The 25,125-nt window shown below is 45.2% G+C and overlaps 3 protein-coding genes across 4 annotated transcripts; 1 reads left to right on the top strand and 2 right to left on the bottom strand.

The window, feature by feature from the left end:
* Positions 1 to 234: 234 nt before the first annotated feature.
* On the bottom strand, positions 235 to 1,506 carry LOC117844525 (protein SRC2). The gene has a single exon (XM_034725219.2). The coding sequence runs from the start codon at positions 1,249 to 1,251 to the stop codon at positions 331 to 333; it is 921 nt and encodes a 306-aa protein (XP_034581110.1). The 5' UTR covers positions 1,252 to 1,506; the 3' UTR covers positions 235 to 330.
* A 3,818-nt stretch (positions 1,507 to 5,324) lies between these two features.
* LOC117844502 (pentatricopeptide repeat-containing protein At4g32430, mitochondrial) lies at positions 5,325 to 8,380 on the top strand. Its single transcript, XM_034725197.2, has one exon. It carries the CDS (start codon positions 5,833 to 5,835, stop codon positions 8,083 to 8,085), a length of 2,253 nt encoding a protein of 750 aa, XP_034581088.1. The 5' UTR covers positions 5,325 to 5,832; the 3' UTR covers positions 8,086 to 8,380.
* A 125-nt stretch (positions 8,381 to 8,505) lies between these two features.
* LOC117844524 (cysteine-tryptophan domain-containing zinc finger protein 7) lies at positions 8,506 to 20,537 on the bottom strand. 2 transcript variants are annotated; one of them, XM_072291679.1, is made up of 14 exons: positions 20,007 to 20,537; positions 18,933 to 19,005; positions 18,723 to 18,850; positions 18,252 to 18,620; positions 16,816 to 18,149; positions 15,334 to 15,737; positions 14,342 to 15,217; positions 13,542 to 14,260; positions 13,280 to 13,434; positions 12,475 to 12,632; positions 11,676 to 11,836; positions 9,964 to 10,669; positions 9,768 to 9,877; positions 8,506 to 8,876 (listed from the first exon to the last, which is right to left on the bottom strand). In XM_072291679.1, exons 1-12 carry the CDS (start codon positions 20,160 to 20,162, stop codon positions 10,481 to 10,483), a joined length of 4,722 nt encoding a protein of 1,573 aa, XP_072147780.1. In that variant the 5' UTR covers positions 20,163 to 20,537; the 3' UTR covers positions 8,506 to 8,876; positions 9,768 to 9,877; positions 9,964 to 10,480. The 2 variants fall into 2 exon arrangements, with proteins under 2 accessions (XP_072147780.1, XP_072147779.1); XM_072291678.1 differs by having other exon boundaries at positions 13,542 to 15,217.
* Between the last annotated feature and the right edge of the window lie 4,588 nt (positions 20,538 to 25,125).

Below are 25,125 nucleotides of genomic sequence, written 5' to 3'. Positions count from 1 at the left end.
GTCGCCCGCGCGAACCACCGCCCTCCCACACATGGCTCACAGATGTGGCCTCACCCCGCGCTGCATGCCGTCGCGGCGCCCCCCGCGCCGCTCGTTGTCGCCCACCAGTTCGGACCCGACGGCCGCTAGCTCGCCAACGCTGCCCATCCGCCCGCTCAGCCTCGCCGCCGCCGCCTGCGTGCAAGCACAAGCAGGCTGCAGGTGCTGATTTGGAAAAGGTGGAGGAGGTGTTGCTTGCATCTCGGTCAGAAAAAGACTGCCCTAAACCGTGTTAAACCTTTATTATTGTCATTATCATGTCATGCACTGTTTTTCTTTTATTCTAGTGAGTCACACCATCGTCCGGTTTGGTTCAACTTTGCCCTGGGGAACACCATAGTGAGAATTCTTCTTGTAAACGGTGGCTCCGGCTCCGCCGTCGGCCAACCCGGCGCGGTACCCGTAGTTGTAAGCCGCCACCTCAGACACCATGTCGCCCGCCAGAATCCCGCTGATCGCGCCACTCACCAGTCCGGCGCCGAGCCCCACCCCGAAGTCCAGCTTGCCGCCGCCGCTGTCCTTCCCACTCGTCGGCGGCGGCAGGGATGCATGCCCGGCGGCCGCTTGTGGATACGCAGCAGGAAAGTTGTACGTGCTGGTCGCCCCCGCAGACTGTGGAGACGAATGCACGGCGTCGTGCCCGCCGGCAGCTTGCGGATGAGGCGGCGGCGGCAGCGACAGAGGCGCCGCCGCGGGCAGGTAGGCATAAGGCGGGGCGTAGCACGACCGCGGCACCGGGTAGCCGACGAAGGGGGCGGCCGCCGTCTCCGGCGCCTGCGGGGCGACGATGGGGCCCAGGCGGTAGGACACGTTGAGCATCCCGCGCGGCTCGCAGCGGTGCACCTTGCGGACCTGGTACGACGCGACCTGCGGCGGCCGGGCGCCGGGGTCGCACGCGGCGCCGCCGCCGGCGAGGATGTCGGCGAGGGGCACGATGACCTCGCCGACGTCGCGGTCGCCGAGGGCGCGCTCGGTGCGCAGGAGCACGTGGAGGCAGCCGGTGGCCGTCGCGGCGGTGGGCGGGACGTTGAACCTGAACGAGGTGTTCCACGACGGGTGGCGCCCGCCGTAGGGGTCCGGCTGGGTGCACTGCCGCGTCATTGGGTCGCCGGAGATGGTCACCACGGCGTACACCTCCATGCGCGAGATCAGGTTCACCCTCTTGAGGTCCTTGGCCGACAGGAGGGTCACCTCCAGCACCCTGTACGCCATGGTTATTCTTATTAGCTCCCTCTCTAAGGAGTAAGGATGGCTGTGCTGCGCTTAGCTGCCTGATGCTGGCTTTGATCGAGCTGGTGAGGTATTCAGGTTGTTTATATACTGGTGGATTGGGGCGCCATCACTCCATCAGTCGTGGTGAGATTCCAACTGCTAAGAATTTCCTTGTCCAGGAGGAAAATGCATGGATATTTCCCTGATAGCTGCGACAATTGAATTCACTTGCCATTTTAAAATTTGAACAAGTCCTCGGTATACAATTTCTTCTACTACTTTGGAAATGGAATTTTTCTGATTCTATTAACCCAAAGCTAAGGCTAAATCGCCAGCCACAGTACCAAAGGAGAGCTACACACGCAGGTGCGCTTGAGTACTTGCTGTAAACATCGATCGGAGTGAGTATTACGTAACGAGAACGTAAGGATTTGACAGCACAATTTCTTTCCTTTTTCTGTTTCACAAACGGCACAAAGACAGCGTGCTTGTCTCATTGAGGATTGCACTGATTTTCATGCTTAAGTAGAAAGGTCTCAACAGTTAAAACCTATGGATTCATCTAACTCATCCAAGCCGATGGGATTGTGTCCTGCAATATCACAATATAACATGTAGCACCAAATTGGGCTGGTCTGTGTTCTACACTACTAATACATTACATAAACGAGAACAAACCATTAGACGGCACACCAGTTTCATCATTGAGGATCGCACCAGGTTCCATGTTTTATAGGTAGAAAGGTCTCAACAGATTCAAACCTAAGGATTGATCTAAGCCATCCAATGGAAAATAGACAGATCCTCACACACATCATATCTCCCCTCGATTGGTACATATATTGCAGCTCAATATTTGTCTAGGTTTGGCTAGAACAATAATAGGTTATGGGTGGTATCTGATGCTCAAACAGCTTGAAGTTAAGGATCAACGCCCTATTCTATCGGATGGTGCGGTTCAGCTTGATCGGCACACGAGCCCATATCTTTGTCTGGCGAAGTTCACCCTTTCTCTATGGTTTATTCGCCTTTTCTGGTCGATGAAAGATGCGAGTGCTGGATGTGTACCAATTTGTTCAAGCTGCTTTACTGCTGCACCTTTGAATGTGGCATAGGAAGTGGCTAGTGCAAAGAAAGACTCAAAGTGGCATCTCTTTTTTTATTGAGATCTTTTGGAGTAAACAAATGTCACTCTTGGCCTCTTGGGGTACTTGGGCGCAAGTTGGTCATCGTTCAAGTTGTAATCCAGCTTTGGTATGTTAGGTTTGGCTGAGGCCGGCCTTGCAACTTTTAACATTTTACTATCGTATATCTAAATAAAGGATGAAAAAAAATATACTGGCGGTTCACATAATGAATCAGGTGGCTTAAAGTGCATGGTTCTGCAAGAATCATATGCCAAGAGGGAGCATGTGAAGTATTTCACCCGCGGTTAATGGATTCGGATATGATAGAACCTCTGCACGAGTGACATGACTGGGAGGAACGCAGTTAACCGACCGAATTGATTCTTCCATTTCGATTATTGCTTGTGGAGCTGGAGCTGGAGCGGTCGGTGAAGCTGTGGACCGGTCTAAGCATTTCAACGTCTCTTGATCGATCATTAGCTGTTCCTGGAGAGTGAAGCATCAGGCAAAATCATCTGGTGCTAGTAAGGGAATCATCAATCATGTTGTTCAAGTGGAATCACAGCGGAATACAGCATCATCCGTAGCTTGTTGGAAGAATTGTATAAGACGATTAAGCAGCTTCTAACAAAAGATTGTGCTAGATCTCTTCCACTCACACAAATTTATTTCTCCCCAAATTAAAAAAAAACTCACACGCACTTTCCAGCTAATTGGAATAGAATGCGCAATAATAACCATGGATCTGTCAATGAAGAAAAGACGTAAATAAGAAATGGATGAAGCTATACTCGAACTTTGTTGGCAATGTATGATTTGATTTGCTCACTTAACAAATTAGGGTCTACTAAGTACCAATACACATATGGAAGACTGGTCCTTGCAACATCAAAACACTATTAGTTCATAATAATTTCAATTGCAATTTTTCAAATAATGATATCTCACTTGTGATGGCAGGTTAATACGATTGTAAGCAGGGGAACAAAGGATACTTGGAACTAATGGTTGCACTGCATTTCCCTTTAAAAATTTATTCACCCAACTTACGTGACCTATATAGATATTTACTGTTTTAGCATAAAGATCAGAGGATGCTTCGCACCTGCAAGCACGATGCCACTGCCAGTATGCCCAAATCTTAAAGCTCAAAAATTCTGCCAGAGGAGTTGATCATATCCTTACAGGAATGAATGTAGTCTTCAAAAAGGAATGAATGACATAAATATCAAGGGTTCTGAATGGAGGAATAGAGGATTAGTTGGAATTGGACCTGTGTGGCCAACTTACATCAGATGCCTGAGATGATGTTCAAAAATTGACGTGTCATGGCTTCACAGGTACTACAATTCAACAGGACGCATACACTGACTGACACGCAAGATACTGTCTAATATTCTTATGTCATGCAAGATGTCACGAAGGGTGTCTGATTGATCTACACTCTTCCAATTTGAGCCAACCAAAATAACCGATGCAGGTCCCTTTTTTTCTAAACTAGTGAGGATTTGTAGGATTTTTTGCTTTGGGTGCACTGTAAACAGCGATGCAATAGCAAAACAAAACAACTTATAACCCCCAAGGAAAAATACAGCTCTTGAAGCAAACTATAGCCATATACGGTCCAGTTGATGCTTTAACACAGGTTATCTTCAGATGCCAGGAAACATTTCCCTAGTTAACCACAAGAGCAAATATCATACGATTCTTTGGAGCATGGCCTCAACACTACCGCAACCATCATCCACGTCGGGGCCAATCCAGTAGCCAGAAATAATGATAAGCGCACCTGGGACCAAATCCACACAACGTGTCATGGATTGATCACTCTGAGCAGTGGAGAAATCTGCAGGTCTGCTCAACGCAGCTACTTCTGCAGATGAGTCTGAACTTGAGCAACCAACAAGGCTCCTTGATCTCTGTGACTTGGCAGCTGCACACAAGTTTATTTTAAGAGATGGAAGGACGTGAAGGTTGAATTAGAACAACCCAGAAACTGATGTTCCACAAATTGTGATGACTGAAGAGTAAAGTGGCTTACCACTCAAAAATTGCTTCCAGCGTAACTGATTCATACAATGGACTTGATTTAGTTGCACCTGTAATCACAAGACTTAGAAGTTCAGAGCAGAAGTTGAGCATTCAGATATAGGGAAGAACAACACTGCAGCTTTTGAAGTTAACAGCAACATGATTTAGCGTAATTTCTGTTGCAAGAGATGCTGATAAGGTGCTACTTGTTAGGAGTGCCATATGCAGTCTGCAGAACAGTACTAAGAACACAGAATCCGAAAGGACTGTTCAAAATTAGGACATGATTTATAGCATTGTAAATTTGCAATTGGCATATAGGGACTAGAATACTAGTCACAACCTCAACCTGCAAATAGCATTCGAGTAATTTAGGTGTCCCAACTTCTTAAGTTCCAACCGATCATCCTAAAATGTCAGCAATGCTCAACTGTATCAATCATCCTTTTTGCAAGATGAGAAACCATGGATACGCTTCTTCATTTGGCGCCTGAATCTCCTGGGACACGCTTCTTCGGATGGTGGAGGAAAACAGCATTGGCAGTTCCTAAGGATGCGTGCAAAGGCCTCAACTCATTGATAATTCTGGTCGCCTGGGAAATCTGGAAACACCGTAATGATTGTGTTTTTGAAAATATTAGGGCGGTGAACACAGAGGGTAGCCTCTGGTGCATGGCAGGGGCAACCAAACTCCAGGAGTTTGTGTCCAGGTCACTGTCCCTGGGAGCTTAGGCTCTGCACGTCTCTGGTCGCCTCCTGCTAGCAGTGGCGCTGCTTTAGTGTAGTGGTGGTGGTGTGGGGTGGGTGTGAGTTTTCTTGTACTTAGGTAGGTAGGATCTTTCCAGACTCGCGTACTTTTTCTTCTATCTTAATGAAACGATACGCAACTCTCCCGCATAGTTCGAGAAAAAAAATCTGTGGATAGTCCAACGAAACAAAATTGCACGCACATGCTGAACTATACAGATTAAACCAAATCATTTGAGCCCCAGTAGGCAAGGAATTATGGCCTAAACTTACTGACTTAACAAGCCAATCAAGTAAGTTAATCCCGCAGACAACGCCATTCCACTCAAATTGAAGAACCGAATCAAAATCCGCATCAGGCTCCTGCCCTTCACCACCTAAAACCTGCTCGACGAATTGCCTACCCCACAAAACAGTTCAGAAAGGTAACAGGTCTGCTTAGTACCTTGTTGGGGAAGCTCCGACGAGTAGCCGGGAGGAGGAGGCACGGCCACAAGACGGCTGCGGTGGCGGCCCCTGCAGGCTGCAGCAGCAGCCCGCACGCCATGAACCAGGTCGCGGAGAGATTTGTGGCAGAGCGGCAGGCAGGAGGCGGAAGCGGCCCGTGGAATTAGTAGAGGGCTCCGTGTCGTTTTGAGTCGGGGGTGTCCAGCCAGCGATTGGGCGACTCGTCTCGATGCCACTGCGGCGGCTGCCTTGCCCCGCACGCGCGACGCCCAAATCACACGCGCTCTCCACCGCTGCCGCCTGCCACCCGTTCGCCGAAACTCCCCGCCGGCCAACCGCCAGCTCCGCCACGCCCCTCGCCGCCCTACGCGGCCGCCTGCTGGCCGGCCTCCCCGTCTCCCCCACCGCGTTCTCCGCCGTCGTCGCGCGCTCCGACCCGAACACCCTGCCCGCGCTCCACGGCCTCGCGGTCGCCTCAGGCCTCCACGCCTTCGCGCCCGTCACCAACTCCCTCGCCGCGCGCTACGCCAAGGCGGGCTCCTTCCCTGCGGCCTCCTGGGTGTTCGCCACCGCGCTCGAGCGGGATGCGAGCTCCTACAATACCATCCTCTCCGCGATCCCCGACCCCGAGGATGCGCTCGCGTTCGCCGCGCGGATGCTCCGCTCCGGGGACGTGCGGCCCGACGCCGTCACGTTCACCGTCGCGCTCTCCCTCTCCGCCAGCCGGGGGGAGCTCGGCTTCGTGCGGCAGCTGCACGCGCTGGCGTCGCGCGCCGGGCAGGCCGCCGACGTGTTCGTTTGCAATGCACTTGTCACGGCGTACTCCCGGGGTGGGTCGCTCGACGCGGCACGGAAGATGTTCGACCAGATGCCGGCGAGGGACCTCGTCTCCTGGAACGCGATGGTCTGCGGACTCACTCAAGACGGCGACTGCCCGGCTGAGGTGATCCGGGTATTCCTTCGGATGCTGAAGGACGGCGGTGCGCGGCCTGACCGGATATCAGTCTGCAGCGTCATCCCGGCTTGCGGCAGCGAGGGGGAGCTCGAGCTTGGCCGGCAAATCCACGGCTTTGCGATGAAGCTGGGCGTGGAGGGGCACGTCTCCATCGGCAATGTGCTCGTCGCGATGTACTACAAGTGCGGCTCTCCCGGCTGCGCCCGGAAGCTCTTCGAGTTAATGGGCGAGCGCGATGTCATCTCATGGACTACGATGATCTCCATGGACGGAGATGACGCCGTTGCATTGTTCAACGGCATGAGGCGAGACAGGGTGGCACCGAATGAGGTCACCTTCGTGGCCATGCTGTCGGCGATGCCAGGAGACTGCCCCGCCAGGGAAGGGCAGATGATCCACGCGGTGTGCCTCAAGACCGGCGTGTCTAATAAGGCTGCAGCAGCAAACAGCCTCATCACCATGTACGCCAAGCTGCAGTGCATGGATGATGCGAGGATGGTCTTCAATCTTACGCCTCACCCGGAGATCATCGCTTGGAACGCTCTGATCTCTGGTTATGCCCAGAACGAGAAGTGTGAGGACGCTCTTGAGGTCTTCTCGTCAATGGTGAAGAGCATGAAGCCCAATGAAACCACGTTCGCCAGCGTCCTCAGTGCAGTGACCTCTGTCGAGACGGTGCCCATGGCTTACGGTCAGATGTATCACTGTCAGACGCTGAAGCTGGGACTTGGCACCAGCGAGTACGTCTCCGGTACTCTCATCGACTTGTACGCGAAGCGAGGCAGCTTGGAGGAGTCCTGGAAGGCGTTCAGTGAGACCATCCACCGAAGCCTCATTGCCTGGACGGCGATCATCTCGGCGAACTCAAAGCACGGGAACTCCGACGCTGTCATCAGCCTCTTCAACGACATGGTACGCTCTGGCATCGCTCCGGACGGAGTGGTCCTGCTCTCTGTCCTCACCGCCTGCCGGTACAGCGGGTTTGTCAGCTTGGGACGGGAGATCTTCAACTCGATGGCCGCCAAGCACGGCGCAGACCTGTGGCCGGAGCACTACGCGTGCGTCGTCGACATGCTAGGCCGGGCGGGGAGGCTGGAGGAAGCCGAGGAGCTCATGCTGCAGATGCCTTCCGGGCCGAGCATCTCGGCTCTGCAGAGCCTGCTGGGGGCCTGCAGGATCCACGGCAACACTGATATCGGCGAGAGGATCGCCGGCGTGCTGACTGAGACGGAGCCCACGGAATCCGGCGCGTACGTGCTGCTGTCCAACATCTACGCCGAGAAGGGCGACTGGGGCGCCGTGGCGACGGTGCGGCGGCAGATGCGGGAGAGGGGCGTGAAGAAAGAGGTCGGGTTCAGCTGGGTGGACGCCGGCGGCGTCGGCGACTCGCTGCACCTGCACAAGTTCTCGTCGGACGACACATCGCACCCGCGGACGGAGGAGATATACAGAGTGGCGGAGGGGCTAGGCTGGGAGATGAAATTTTTGAAGAACTGTTTGCAGGTCGAGATGGAATGCCTTGTTTAATGTCTTAATCAGTCAGTTGAGCTACTTGGAAAATGGGTGTTCGGCTGGCTGCTGCTGCTCGACTGCTGGTGCAGCAGCAGGCAGAGCCTCCTACGATATTTGGAGTAGCTGTTCGGCTGCTCAGCTGCAAAGCAGCCAGCCGAATACGCTGTTGAGCAGATTTTGCCCGTCAAAGAAATCCATGGATTATTTTTACTAAAACAATGTTCGAAACAGCCACCATATATGTCGTTGCAAAGAAAAAGGAATTAAAATATCGACAATCTTTTAATTTGGTGACTCCAGATTGTAATAAGACTCAGTAGCACTGCTGGATAGTGGATACAAAGGTGGAAGCCCAATTTGATAAATTGCAGCAGAATGATGCTCTGGGCTCGATTAGCATCGGCACGGGTCACGTAGTTAAAATTCGGCGAGCAATTAGCATCACTGTACTCCATGAACTGAAACTCTAAATTATGCTACAAGTTTGTACAGAACACGGAACTTATCTTGCATTCTGCAACAAGTTCTCGGTACTAGACAAGACACTATCTATCAGAAACAACTAAATGTTACAAAATTTGAAGAATAGTGAACAACTAAAAGCTTGGCAGAATCAAAGGCGTCATACATGCACCAGCTCATCTTAAAAAATGTTTCCATCTTTAGTGTATAATATATACATGTACATGTGCTGGTGACAGTCGTGGTATTGGTTGTCATGAAAAAGGGTTAGCCTATTGTACATTAGAACTCTTTGTACAACATCCATACATGGCTGATGGTCCAAGTGATTTCTTATTTGAAACCTGCAGAAGAAAAGACAAAATCACCACATCAGTATTAAGTTCTAGAACCACAAAATAGTTGGGACTCTTTTTACCCTTTGCTCCAAAAAAAACTGACAAATAATATGCTCCGAACAAAACTGAACAATAATGGACCTTTATTTTCATCACGTTTAAAAAAATACTAGAAAAGCTGACTAATGCAACATGAACTCATATGGAGCCCATAGCAATGTTAAGCACACTACTATTCAACGTCATATCCCTACAGTACAAAGCAGATGTCTGTTTAAATCCATGCACGTAGAAAAATAATGCTGTTAGTAGTTCTGTCATACTGACATGGTTCGCCCCTGAGCTTGATATGGGCATTGCGAGGAATAAGATGCCTCATAAAAACAAAATGTATAGTACTTGCGAACTAAAACAATCTCTGCAAAAATGGCATCTAGTTTGAGCATGAGAGAATACTAGCTTAATACAGTTAGATGACTACGGGACCAAAATATTTCCAAGTAAGCAAATGCAGAAAGTTTCAGCTTGAATAGGCATAAGATTACACAATAATACAAGGAAAAGATACAAGTGTTTACAATTAAGGTGTAGACTCAAGAGAAGGTAATCATAAATTCAAAACTTAAAGGTCCTGGCAGACAATGAAAAGGAATAAAAAATTAAGTTAAACAGTTGCATGAAACATTAAAACAAGATATCAAGTGAAAATCACTATATTAATACCACTTTCAAGCTATACAGAATGGAGAAGCATGACATTGTTGGTCACCTTCATTTTTGCACCATAGCAGATCTATTCAATGTTCTAGAACTCGATTTCATTTGACACTACTTCCGGGAACAGGCAACCACAGAAATGTACAATCCAATTAATGAACACAATATTAGTAAAGGTACCTGCATGAACTTTATCCAGAAGACGTGGCATCATCGCAAGGGTGAAAAGAAAAAAAAACTGCTAGCTGATTTGTTGGTTAGCACAATTAGTTGGTTTTGTTGTCCTCTCCCTGCTCAAGAATAAAGATAGCAACATCAAAGAGTATCACTTTAAAAAAAGGCACTAAACTTTCATTTATGTTTAACTGAGAGTTACCATCAAAATTGTCAAGTGGCTACACACCATCTTGTACTGCTCAAGGAAACTATGATACTGACTCTTCAGCCATAAGCCAGCCTTGATGGAGAACCACATAATTTACATCATGTAGGAAGAGAACGCTCAGGAGCGAGCCACTTTCCAAATAACAATGTAGTTGATAGTAGCTTATCAACTGCTGGCAGTGAAGCGCCTCCTTCTACCTCAAAACTATTAGAAGTGTTGAGCCGTGCGGAGCTCATCTTCAGTTGCATCCCTTATCTAATCCAAATCATCCAAGTGGATGTGCAACTATGTATACTAATTGGGTACCATCAAAAATAATAAAGGAAGAAGAATTCCAAGAGCAGTTTCTGTACAAATTGACCAGCACGCGCAAATGAGAAGACCTATGCTTTTTGCACTGTCGAACCATTCAGCTTCATGCTACCTCGGCAAGGACAAAGTTAGAAATTGGATTTGCACATCCACAGGAACTGTTCAACTGATGGCATTTCCTCGGATACGGAACATGTCAGCAACTGATGGACTCCATTGAAATCCGCACAAGCCTTAATAGATCATTCACACTTCGGAAGTTGAAATCCAGAACTGTTCTTACTGAAGAAAGACCATCTGCTCCATTTTCATGATTGCCAGCAGCAGAAGAAATTGCCAATTGTGACTTCCGAGTTGCCTCAAAGGCACCATTGACATCATTCGTCTAAAAAACCAAAGCAACATTAGATCCTATATAGAATTGAAGAGTTTAATGATTGAAAGTGGCATAACATTAATGTATGAGGTGTTGTTCTGAGGAATTGGCGAGTCCTGAGATATCATAAATCTATGCCTAACCTTCCTATTCAAATTGAGGAATGGTATGAATTGACCCATTCCCGTATCATTCCATATGGTCATAATGCCAACTGGGTAAAAAGTATAAGGTCATGTCATTCAAATGAACCCCATGAGATGACAAACAAAACCATACTAGAACAAGGCTATCCCTCCAGATAAACAAGCCACTAGTACTCTCCGAGACACAATTGAACTGGATATTCACCTAGAAGCAGAACCAGTTGCTCAATATTGCCAAAACCTATAGGGTTTCCTAATTCATTAACTTCTGGCAAACTTGCAGGTTGCCATGATAGAATGAGAGAAACTCTAGGGAATTTGCTTCACAACCCAACTTCACCATCCTAACAATCACAAGGTTACAACTGCCAAGACCACTTTTATGCTGCAACATATAATGTCCCACAAATAATCACCACTAAAAATTCTAACCAATGGTTTTACTTCCTGACAGACAGAGAAAACAACAAAGCTTCAAGGCCATCTATTTCAGTTAGCTACGAAATTGCATAGAACATCACTGAGTGACCTAATTCCAGCAGGGGAAAAATCCAAAGCAACAAAATCACCATGCATTCAACAAAATGGATTGGTGATTCATTCCATCTAATGAAACATGGTAGTAACATGCAGCACTAAATTGAGGACCCCTGCAGTCCAACAGCAGTTAGCGCTATCCTATTGAGTTTTCGACCTCTGAGAAGACTTAGAACACAAAATATAATAGCTGACTAGGAATACAATACTAACAAAACATTTTTATCTTATTGCATAGTCTACAGATTGCAAACTATCTTAGAGACAATGAAAATTAAGGCATGTTGTGAGAAAACTGTTTGGACTGACTATCAGGATATCTAACAACTTACATAAGCTAGTAACCGCATCAAGTGTGGTTGATTACGAGCGGCCAGCAACAAATGATTCCCAGCCACTTGTGGTGAATTAGCATCCTTGCTTGAAGAGCCCTTGGATAATGCATTGTTATTTAAATTATCAATGTCCGAGGCAGAAGATGATGGTGATTCACCTACAAAAGTTGTGATCAAGAGTAAGTAAAAACGAGAGAGAAAGGAAGATCCATAGAGTGTCAGCACCAGGTAGAGATGCAGTTTTATGAAACACCAGCAGCAATGTGCATAACATCAGACATGACATACGAGTAGAAAGCGGCACATTAAGTTCATCTATGTTTTTTACTGAACTGAGATCATAATAACTGAATACACAGCGCTAATAGTACTTTTCGAAAATCATACAGAATAAAAATAATCAGAAACACGATCCAATTCTAATACAATACATATGTTTCGAATATGTGTTTTGAGGATGTCATGCCAACTCAGACAATGCATCCATAAGTAGAACGTTCTGACAAAGACTCTGCATTCTTTTATGTAGTAAGATGCAGGATAGTCAATTATTCATTGCAAAAGATGTAGTCCCTGCATAGCCACAGCAATTGCATATTGTATCCACAATTCCATGCTTTTTACCATGCTTAATTAACTTAAAATGAGCTGATGATATTATGTTCTTTATGTATGAATAAGATAATGGGTTCAAAGCACCTTACTAGAAAATCGTCATGTTTATAAGGAACATTTAAAGTATTGGAAATCATACGATAAACATAAGTATAAAACTCCTCATTTAGACATCAAGTACCTGGTGCGGTCTGTACAACTGCCTGTAACACTTGTCTATCCTTGCTTGCAGTTGGGTATTTGTAGTATGCAGCCTTAAGATAAGCAACTTCAACACACTTGTATGCTAAAGCAGCAGCAGCCATCTTCTTGCATTTTTCATATGCATGACCAACAAAGCTGGAAAATCAAACAGACACTTCATATTGCAACCAAATTTGAACAATATTAAGATGAACCAAAAGCATAGATTATAAATTGATAAAAGTATCAACTAAAACTTTTTTAGGACAGGCAACGATGATTCCAGCAATTTGGCCTAGGTCCAACTGAACAATGTTTGGCACCAAGGCATCAACTGAAGCATCTATATGTAACTATTATGTCAACTACACAGTGAATACCGTCAAGCTAATTAACTTTACTTTGAATACATTTGGTTAATCAAGTGTTACTACCCATGCAAGTCAGGCTATGCAGAAGAAGCACTTCAAGGTCCAACAATCCAATTTATAACCTGGGGAGATACACTCCCAATCGCTTATTCACAACGCAACCTGGTTTGTCATGTGGTGTACTTAAAAGGATAATATAAACATAATCCAAAATGGGGTTACATATCAAAAGTCCAGATGTAAGAGGAGGGTGCACCATGTCTCACAGAAAAACGTCATCAACAAGTCATGCTGAACAAGCATTTACATGTACATGAGGTCACAAGGAAAGTAGTTGTTCTGATCTAATGATCCTGCTTCCTTTCTTTCATGGAAATGAAATTGCCTGGTAGGTGGTAGGAAAAATATATCACATATGTTAGTGTAGCTTACTTGCAAAGTTTTGCAGTATCTGAATACATGCTCTGGGCTGCATCTCCTTGTTTTGAACCATCACAACTAGGAGGTTCCAAAAGTGACGCAACATGCAAAAATTTTAAGGCAGCCTCAAAGTAGAGTCTTGTACTTTCAAGCTCTTTCCCTTCTTCCTGCAGAGAAAATTGGTGAGAACCCTACAAGATAAAAGCCAACATACTAGTAGACTAATCATACAGGCATGATATCACATCGTAAGATCAAAACTAAAGAGAACGACCTTCAAACGATTAGCCTTGTGCTTTAAGTCTCGGGCTTCTTTGAGAGCATATGCAGTCGAAGTATTGTCCTTCCTAGCTGGACTAGCAGCATGAGCAGGACTAGGAATTACTTGTTTTGCAGTGCCATGTCGCCCTCCATTTTCAGAATTGTACTGTCTTATCTGTGGAGTTAATTTTGACCCATTAGGTTTTGATGGAGTGGAGTGGGAATCCAATTTGCTTTCTTTCAGAGGTGAGCAGACCATCTGGGGTTTAGGCTTCTGTGAATCTTGCTTGTTGCTCTTGAGATATGATTTCTCTTTTCCAGATGGCAAACCTGGCAGAGGATTTCCATCTGGTGGGCCATGAGTTGATCCATTTCTGTCTTGAAGGGAATTTGCGCTTTTCTTATTTTCATGCATGCTCGAATCACCTTTAGCATCCAATACTGATGTCTTTGGGTCAACAGTATGCTTTCCTGGTTGCATTGGAGAGCCATCTGCATGATGGTTATTTTTCTCAACAGAATGCAAATGGTTAGAACCTCTAGGTATATGGGAGCCCTTCAGATTGGAATCCTTTCTCCCTGATTCATGCTGCAGATCATCATTCGAACCCTTTTCAAAATGAATACCATCGGAGGCATGACCTTGCGTTAACTGAACCTGTCCATTGTCTTTATCAGATTTTCTTCGAGAAGAACCAACCAAAACAGGTTCACTAGACCGTTGATCATTGCCTGCAACGCCAACTTCAGTATTTAGTTGTTTTACCATGCTCGGAATGGTGCTTGAGTTAGCATTCAGAGATCCATCCTTACCTGAAATTCTACTATGAGAGACCTTATCAATGTTAGAGTTTCTCTGTGGTGATGATGAAAGAGACTCAATTGGGGAAGTCCTTGTAGCTTGAGTGTTATGCTTCTTTTTTTGTGAGACTGAAGCCTTCGAAGAACTTGAAGTTACAGCTGCAGTCTGAATATAGGCCACATCACTAGCAGGTTCATCCAAGTCCAAAGCTTGATCACAAAGGTTATTTTCTAGTTCAGGCGGACCTCTTTTACCACTAAAGAGAGTGTTATCCTCAACTAACTCACTGTTCATATGGCTCCCATCATAAGACAAAATCTGATCAGCATGTTGAATTTTGCCTGGTTTGGAGTCTGCATAAAACAGTTCTTCAGACTTCAATGACTTTAACTTTGCTTCCTTCAAGTTCTGATCCTTATAGGTTTCCTTTGTAACAGAGTTGTGGTTCACTGTAGCTCCTTTGCTTACATGAGCTACTGAATTGTATTGACTCTCCTCCCATTCCTTTACTATCCTCTTCTTACTAGACAAATCTGATCTTTGTACATCTGACTGGTGAAAATATTCCTTGTTCTCATCTTCAGGAACAACTACATCCTCTTGTCTAGCTTTCTTGGAATTTTCCAAACGATTATGCCGTGAAACATTTTTTTGCTTTGATGAAGAAACATCACTCCTTTCACCTGAACCCTTTGAGGTTGCTGTTTTTGTAGGCAAAGCCTTGGCCTCATCAGGAATATCTCCACTAGCTAAATCAGGGTTCCTATCTCTGTCAAAACGATGTCGCTCTTCTTTCCTAATTTTCTTAGAAGCTTTGTACTCATCATGATCCATGTCTCTCTTGCTCTTTACTTTTGAATGTTTCTTAGATCTTTCAATAAGATCTCCTACATTTGATCAAGAAAAAATGTCAGCAAAGAGGCATAGATACAACATGTATAAAAAGAGGCAGGAATATCATATGAGGTGAAACTAAAACAGTAAGGAACAAAGAGCATAAAACCTCCATCAGAATAGCTACTGCGATGCTTGCTCTTGGACTTCTTCTTTTCAATAGTTGGGTCAACCAATTTGCTTACAGAATCTCTCTCAATCGAATACTGGCTACCATCAGCATAACTTTTACTTTTACTAGGAGCATGTTGGTTGCTCATTAGATGACCTGAAGCCTGTGCTTGGTGAGAACCCTCAGTCACAAAATTACCATCATTCAGAGTATTCTTCCTTTTCCTACTCTGCTCAACCGGTCCATTTAAATGGGAAGTGCTGGATGTTACTAGTCCTGCCGAAGCAACATGAGGATGACCAACTGAAGGAATACCATTTGCGGGGGCTGGAATGACATATAATGCATTTAGAGCATTCGTAGTCTCTTCTTCACTGATCTCACACCTATTCATCCCAGGCCTGTAAAGTTCCAGGTAATAGAATTTCAGCAAGGAATCATCAATGTCCATTAAGACGAAGAAATAGTTTGTTGCTTAGAATTTCAGCAAGGAATCATCAGTGTTCATTAAGATGAACATTGATAAATATTTTATTGCCCTAACATCGCAGCATACCACCTTAGATAAATCCCAAGATATCACAGATACCAACACAAGATACAACAGGAAATTAAGCTAAACATACCACCAAGAGGTGTTAAGTGTGATATATGCCCCCACACCTTCAATATACAATGTGTAGCTGTTCAATTTTCTCAACTATCTACAAAGGCCTTTGGTAAAAAAATATTTAAAAAACTCCAAAGTAGGAAGGTGGCATTGTAAATAAGAAAAAACAAACAGCCAAATCGAGTACAAAAGACTCAAATCTAGGCAGTGACTCAGGCCTTTAATTGCGCGAAAGATGTAGAGGAGTTGAAATGCATCATTTTATAGGGGGTGAGCATGGTCCAATTCCTTAAGGTTTCCATTACATCATATACCTCCTTGGTATATGCGCATAAGATACTCTATCCAGATGCACAAAAAAGTGGAGGTTGTTTTGGTCTTTAGTGCCATGTGGTCATCTTCACACTTAAACTATTCAGTATCTCTAAACTTGTCAAAATTGGAAAAAATGAAAAACAGTATATCTAGACTTGTAATCCATGCAGTTCAGCACAATTAGATATCAAAATTGAACATAGCAAAGGGAGTCATTGGATATAGGACGATGAAATTCGGAACAACAATAATAAGTGAGATCTAGCAAATTCAAAGAAAAAACTTTATCAGAAGGAGTATGCTGTGTTCAGGTTGAACCAAAACAAAACTCCTATGTAATACAACTTCAGTGGTTTAAACACATCAAACCAACCAACACCAGGCAGGTAAGGTGACACAGGCTAAATTCTATCTAGTTTATACACTCATTAGATAAAGGAAACAAGGAACAGGATAGTGAAACAAGCACCCAAAAAACAAAGTACAAGCAGAAAATATTTTAAAATTATACAACATTTCATGATATATCAAAGTATGAATGGAGTTAAACTTACAGCCACTGTAGCATGCTACATTTCCACTTTTTAGGAAGACTTGAAGGATTCATCTCGTATGGCAGGAGACGCCATTTCTGGCAAATGTCACAGCACACCCAATGTTCCTCTATTACAACTGGGGCTGGAAGAGGAGCTGCATTGGTAGTTGATACAGTGGCAGGTGGAGGTATATTCATCTTCTGCTCCTCAGAAGCTGCATGTCTGTCATGCTTTACGCTAGAAGAAGTCTCCCTCCTTGAGGCCCCAGGCACATCAGAATCCCTCTCGCTATCATTTTTCCAAGGCTTTTCCTTCGGTCGGGGATCTCCAAAGCCACTTTCATTCTCCAGTACATCATGTTCCTTGCCTGCATAAGATCCTTCAAGTACATTGTCCCTAACATCTCTATGTGATTTTGCCTTGGGTTTCTTTCCAGTATGGCTAGATTTGGATTGCATTTCATTTTTCCTCTCCTTAACTGCAGCAGAAGAATGAATGTGCTTCTCATCCTCCAGGAAATCAGAAGGTGTTGAAGCGTTGGTCTTTTGTTCTCTCTGCATTTTTTTGGCCTCACTCTTGGAGTTATTTTCCCCATTTGTGTCATAAGGTAAAGTTTCTTTACAAGGAACTTTCCCCATGCTCCGTGAAACAACTGGAGCTCTTTCATTTATAATGTTGTTGCCTTCAAAGTTAGAGGCATTAGATTTACTCTCAGGTTTTATTTTCTTTTCTTGCTTCCTATCCAATATTAGGTTTTTGTCATTTGTTGTATTCCTCTCTTCTAAAATTGTCTCTCCCTTTTCTGTCTTGGGTTTTGGTTCCCCCTTCGCTGCTGAAAATTCCATTTCTGAACTGCCAAAACTACTGTTCTCTAAGCATTCTGTCACCTCCACTTTGGGAGGTTCCACTTTGATTGTCAAGGAGTCACTCTTGATGGCCCGTTCTTTCAATCGAGCATCTTTATTTCCGCCCAAGTTGTTTTCTGTTGGCTCCTCTTCAAGTCGATTCTCACCTTTTGCCTCCATAGCTCTGGAATCAGACAGCAATGCTATGTTGAGAGCTTCAGATACGATCTTTTGACCAGCAACTGTTTCTATGTCAATCTCCTTTCTCATAACCGCACTAACATCATTTCTGCTCTTTGAATTCTTTGCATCTACCTGTTTCTTTTTCTTACCATCAGATTTCACCTTTTTAGCCACATGGCCTTCATATGCTTCTTGTACATTTTCTATGTCCACATTGGATTCCCACTTTTTTGACGAAGCCACGACCTTTTTTGTCAATTGCAAGATATTGGCTGGCAGAGGGGATAACAGGAAGCCTCCGGGAACTGAAAAGCATGTCATGATCTGTTCGATCGTATAGGGAAATGAAACTTGCCATCAATTCCTTGAACTATGGATAATGGAATAGAAGTATAGTGAGCTTGTGCGGTACAATTAATAATTTACCTGAAGAATAGTTCGTGGAGATTCATGTGGCACATTGTTAACTTCAGGGGAGAGGCTCCCACAGCCATCGGGGCTATCCTCAATGGATGAAGGTGAAGAAATATCAAGGCCCAGACCACTGTAAATAGCCGCATTATTTCTCGCCAACACATTATCAGAACCAACCTTTATCCGGACTTTAAATCTATTTTGGTCACTAGATTTAGATGGCCCATACGAATCATGAGAGCCAGAAGGCCCAGAACCCCTTTCAGACTTTGTGATTGGACGTGTTTCCTTTTTACTTGAATCACCAGGAAAGGGCACCACAGAACCATTATTTTGGGGGACAGATGGAACTGACACAGCCGAAGGGTTTTGAGACATGCCCTACATTATAAATCATTGCATCATCAATGCCAAACGAGTGCATGTTCATGATAACACTGTTCTACAACAGTAGATGATCACAGCCAAAATAAACTTAGGCACCTCAAAAGACTGGTGAAAGGGAGATTTTGAGGTAACATTTGCTGCTGCCTTGGGTGGACTTCTAGTTTGAGGAAGAGGAGAGCGCTGGTAAGTAGGTAAAAATGAACCATATCCACCAAATTTGGACCCTGTCAAAGATTAGAGTTCTGCTTAATGCTTATCTAGAATGAACCCAAATCAAGCTGATGCAGAACTGTTAAATCTCCTCACCTAGATTCTCTGCAGACACGCCTCCTTCAAAGTCCTTCTGGAAATGGCCAAGTACATCTTGAAGTTTTTCGTCCTGAAACAAATGCAAACCATAGCACAAGAAGAAATGTTACTGCAAAATTTGATTGCTGGTATGTAGATAATATATCTTTTAAACCAAAACTGATGTCTTGCTCGTGACTTCCTTTCTAGCTGCTAGTCACTCTAAAGATGGGGAACTACATAAGGCAAGACTAAAACTACAACTATCCTTTCATTACCGGACATGTCGTTTTCCAAGTAAACTAAAAACCACACTGCCGTTATCAAAATTTGGTCAAAGATGTATCATCGTGTCTTTTCTTTATCTTACCCTTCTTCTGGACAAACAGATTTTCTATATAAAGCATATATTGTTAAAAGTCTGGATATAAACATGAACAAGCTATTGTCTTGAACCCAAAACAAGGACAGAGTAACGCACAGGGCCATTGTAGACTGTGAGGCGTTATGGGATCCACCGATACCAAAAAGAGCTCAAGAAACTTATCCAAGTAGGACCATACTAGCTGCATGACTTTGACCTTGTAGTTGAAGGGAGGAGAAATGGAAAACAAAATGAGAGGGGAATCTGGATCCCCACTCTACAAAACTAGAGCTTGCAAAATTCGGGTTTTTTTCCAAAATGAAAAGGGTTACGTGTAATCTTACAGAGAGACCGCTAAATCACTAGTGGTACCTAACAAACCAAGAGAATAGTTTGTATTTCCATTTCCATTCTAAACAGCATGATCAAAGTACTTACTTGACTAATTTATCAGCCTGAGCATCAAACAAGCAACAAACCAAGCAGAACTTTGAGCTGCCCAGCAATGCAATTGCTTGCTTCCAGTAGTGCCCCATCAGCCAAAGGAACAATTTGAGCAAACTTTACCGATCCAGCTAAGCAATTGCTTTTATGAGAATCGGACTGACGAAGCGCAGCACTAATTGTACGCACATGTATGTATCGGGTACTTAGCAGCAATAGCAGGAAGCAGCTGAGAGCTGCGCGACGAGGCCGTGACATTTCCGGAGGAGGCGAGAGCGACTCACAATGTAAGAGAGCGCGACGTCGGGGTCGACGAAGGCGGTGTCGTCGCCGCAGGCCTCCCCCTCTTCGAGCTCGGCGTCGTCGTCCATGCCGCTGCGGAGCTGCGCTACGCCGCCGCGGCCGGCCGCATCCTCCTGCCGCCGCCTCACGGACAGCATCCACCCCCGGCCCGCTGGGCCCACCCCCACCTACCACCCACCTCCCCGGCGGCCCCCCGGAGCGGAGGCGAGCTCAGGAAGACCCGCGAATAGGAGCTCGAATCCGAGCCCCCGAGCTCCCCGATCGGCGGGATCTCTGCCCCGGCCGCGCCCGGATCGGCGAATCGGAGACCTCCGGATTGGGGATCGCGAGATTCGGACGGGGGCTCCCTCTTCTCTCTCCTCTGTCTCTCTCTGTCCTTCCCCCCTTGGCTGCCTCGGCGTCTCGAGGTTTCGTCGCACGCGAGAATTTTTTTTAATTGATTTTACGAGAGCTGGACAGGCTTTTTGCGGCTGCCTCCCTCCCCGTCCCTCTCCGGCTCTCCCTCTTGCGTTTGCCTCCCTGCCGTTTGGTAGACCTGGTGGGGGGACAGGCGGCGGTGGCCACCCTTCCTTCCTTCCTTCCTTCCTTGTTCGCCCGCCCCGACGCGACGCTGGATGGTTTTCTCTGGGGTCCGCGGCGCCTTTTTTCCCCTTTCCCCGCGGCTTTTCGCAGGAGCAGCGAATAATTGGAATGTCCCTTGCTTCTTCCTCCTGCATGCGGGTGACGGGGAGAGGATCCACTGATCCTGTCTCTCTATTTGGCAAGGGATTAAGAGTTATCACGGATAGACACGAATTCGGTAACATATATGTTTTTTAATGTTTGATAGTGACACGTATATACTCATATATTGTAAGCGTGCGTCCAATCCGATGTATACGACAGCTGTAAAGTTGTAGTTGCTCGAGTGTACGGGAGCACTTAACCTTTCTCACTTGCAGAGGACAACGCAGGAGAGGATTCAGTGTGCGTGGTTCTCTGTTTAGTAAGGCGGTTAAGCATTGCTAAATGTAGACACAGATTGCGTACATTAGTTTGACACTGATTCATATATTACGGACCCACGCATTACTAACTCAATGTTACTGTTGGTAAGTCGGTGGATCTTACGTGTTAGCGACTCAACATCACGGTGAAACACGTTAATAAGTTCGCGGTTACATATTTTTAACTCCATCTCATATGCATAGCATAACTCTAGTAGATTTTTTTTCTCTTTAATATCTATACAGCTAGAATGTTAGCATGACCACTAAAAGCGTGATTGATATTTCCTACCTTATTCGTCCCTACGCAGTTTTGTATTTTAAAATTACTGAAACTATCAGTAAATATTAAACAATGCTTGTTATGATAGTATGATCGTATCATGTGAAGTGTGCTGGTGTATGTACTCTTGTGATGAGTCAACATCAGGGTGTTTACAGTCAGCTTCGCTGGGTGAATGTTTGACGGGTGGAAGCTCTCTTTCGTACCATAGATGTTTTTGACGTTTCCTTCCCGGTAATCATGACTACTACAGTAAAAAAAGATCATCCATTTATATATTTGCTAACCACGAATTTATTGCCTCCAACCTATCATGCATAAGTACTCCATCCGTTCCAAATTGTATATCATTTTAACTTTTCTAATTTTATATATATTATTATGCACCTAGACATACACTACATCTAGATGCATAATAATATCTATAAACGTAAAAAAATTAAAATGACCTATAATTTGAAACGGAGGGGCAGTAAACATTGTTTCAATACAAGTACTTAGTAGCTGTTGTGCCCAAACTCCAAAGTAGGGAAATCATTCACACACGCATACATTTGTAGACTATCAATTCCCATCCACAGCTTCTTGACCAAATTTAAATCCCGGCAACATCCACATCCATTCCGATGCTATAAATTGACCAATCTTTTCAACTTTAAAACGCTCTCAACTTAGGCCAAGGACTGAAAGTCTGAAAGACATGATCACCAATACAGTTGCCGTTTTGCGGAGACATGCTTTCGGGCGCCCTCTCACGTGATCCTTGCCTGATAGAATTAGGACAAAGTGTTAGCATCAGTCGACGTCGCAGCTCGTGCCACGATGCATTTCCGGATCGATCGGACTCGGACCCTTTGAAGAATTGGCGAATTGGTTGTCGCTGTCACGGAGTTGCCTATAGCTAGCTGCAAGGCTGCGGCCTCTCTGTTGCTCACATCCACAAATCGTCTTCCGTGTTGGGTGTGGATAAACATCGCGAGCTAGCACTGCTGCTAACAACTTGTGCACGTGCGCCATCATGATTTCATCTGGACCAGACCGTGGCCCTTAATTTAATTTTAACAAAATAAATAAATAAAACGATCCCCCGCGTAGTGTACTAGTATGCTTTTCAGAGATGTAAAAAATTCGTTTGGAATTTTTATTATTAAGGAACCAGTAGTAGTAGCATCTTTCTTTTTTAGATCGTCGAGGAAATAAACCACGCAATAGCTTTGGCTACTAGCTACCCGCAGCCAATTTCATACTGATGAAACTGATGGAGAGCACGTGCAAACTCGCACATTTTTGCAGTGCCAAGCTTAATTATTTGAATTACGTGTAGCATGTGCTTTCAAAGATTTAAGTTCCTTCCAAATGCAAATGTAGTTAAGTAACCAGCAGTAGTCTATTTTTTTAATCATGAAATATACTTCCTCCGTTCCAAATTGCAGGTCATTTTAACTTTCTAAGTTCATAGATATTATTATGCACCTAGACATATACTATATCTAGATGCGTAATAATATCTATGAATTATCTAGGTGCATAATAATATCTATGAACCTAAAGATACTAAAACAACGGATGGAGTATTATGCAGTAGCTTTGGCTACCTGCTACCAATTCGGTAAGGTGAAGTGATGAAGAGCACTTGCAAACTTCAGTCGAGCTTATTCGGATGTCTTGGTCAACTGAGTAGTTCTGCTGGGGAAGAAAACGCGGTACTAAAATCGCCGTACGTGCGTTAACGATCCATGGACATATGTATATACTTGAAGACAAAAATATGTTTGCAACTACGGTACTTCAAAACTTTCTAGTTTGAAGTTGGTGGAGCGAGCATATCCTTAGAATCCGTTGCTATAGCTAGGACGGCGGAGGCTGATCAGCCGTACGTCGAAAACCCAAAGATGATGTGGATCCGATTCTCTCCGTTCCAAATTATAGGTCGTTTTAGCATTTTCAAGTTTATAGATTTTGCTATATATCTAGATATACACTATGTCTAGATATATAGTAAAAGTTATGAATCTAAGGGGGTGTTTGGATACGAGAACTTTAACAGTGTCACATCGGATGTTCGGATGCTAATTAAGAGAGCTAAACATGAGCTAATTATAAAACTAATTGCGGAACCCTGTGCTAATTCGTGAGATGAATCTATTAAGCCTAATTAATCTATCATTAGCAAATGGTTACTGTAGCACCACATTATCAAATCATGGACTAATTAGGCTTAATAGATTCGTCTCGCGAATTACACTCCATCTGTGCAATTAGTTTTATAATTATCCTATGTTTAATACTCTTAATTAGCATCCAAACATCCGATGTGACGGATGTTAAACTTTAACACCCGGTTGCCAAACAGGCCCTAAATATACCAAAACGACCTACAATTTGGGACGGAGGGAGTAGCTAGGTAGGCAAATGTGGTGCCATGTACCGACCAAATTAGCCACCCTGTTGATTTGTTGGTTGTAGCCCGGACAAGTAGCTGTATATGATTGTTGGTTTGCTCGCACGCGCTTGTACTCGTACGGATCGAAGGAGAGGAGTGGAGTGGCTGAGTGGAGGAGCTAGGGAGTCGAAAGCAAGGAGAAGCGAGTAGTCATCGTTTCGGACCCAATGCTCTGGCCTCGTGGTCGTGGGCCTGCCAATGTCGTCGCCGTGCCAAGTTCAATATGTGTGGCCCGGGACGATAAAGATGTCGTCATCATCGTTGGGAAGAGGAACATGGAATCGTTGCGCGCCAGCGACTCGATCACTGCACAACCGAACGGTGCTGACAAGGCTGGCCAAAACATCGTCGTCATCCTCACTCACCTTGCCTCTACCTACCACCGCCTGACATGCATGCCTCGGACCACGTACGGATCGTACAGAGCTCACCATGTGATCCGCGTGCCAGATCTCAAGCTGTCGCGCCACAACGCGTGAGCGTGTGCACGTACGCGCGCAGCAGGGATTGTGGTAGCAAGTATCGCAACAGGAATATGAATATGAATATGATGCAGCCATGCAGGAAGGATTAGTATTGGCGTTGGGGACTCGACGAGTTGGCATGGCCCGAGCTGGAATAGGATGTTTGGTTTCTGACCACACTTTGCCACATCTAAAAGTTATTTTTTGAGCTCTCCGTATCATAAAGATAAAAAAATATGGTAGTAAAGTGTGGCTTCGAATTTTTTAACCATAATTTTTTCTCGGCACACTTGCCTTAAGTGTGGCAAAGTGTGGCCAGCGACCAAACGTGGCCTAAACGCACGGTGGGAATAGTGGCGTCGCCGTGCGCCACATGCCATCACACGACTGGCCGGACTCCTTCCAGCGAGTTCCAGGCAGCGCCGGTCCGAGCCCGACGCGGCGCCCAGGATTCTCGTGGCAACTGGGGTTCACACGGGTTCGTTTTTTGTCCAAGATTCCTGGCTCGTTCGGAGGCGTGTCCTTTTGTTTTGTCTACTTTTGAAATTATAAAGGCCGGGGGGAGGCTAGTACAGCCAAAAGGCGAGCAACCCAAACAGGGGGATCTCGCGGCACCAACTGACGCCGCTTGTGGTTCCAAATTGCGATGACGATGTTGCTTCTTTTACTGGGTTCAGGACAAGTGATTTGGTGCTGCTAGCACTGTACTACTACGACGGGGTAATGCAAGAGTAACCGATCGAGCAAGGGGTTGTTTGGTTTCTATGGTGGACTAAAGTTTGATTAAAGTTTGCACTTTTTAGTCCTAAACACCTAAATAGGTGGAGTAAAGTTAGGACTAGAAACTTTAGTCCTCTAATCCATAAAACTGGATTAAAGTGGACTAAAAGGTGTTCAGAACACCCCTACCCCTCTCATTTACTG

Source organism: Setaria viridis, chromosome 2 (assembly GCF_005286985.2).
Source record: "Setaria viridis chromosome 2, Setaria_viridis_v4.0, whole genome shotgun sequence".
Classification (NCBI taxonomy): Eukaryota; Viridiplantae; Streptophyta; class Magnoliopsida; order Poales; family Poaceae; genus Setaria; species Setaria viridis.
This window is presented reverse-complemented; position numbering and strand designations above follow the sequence as displayed.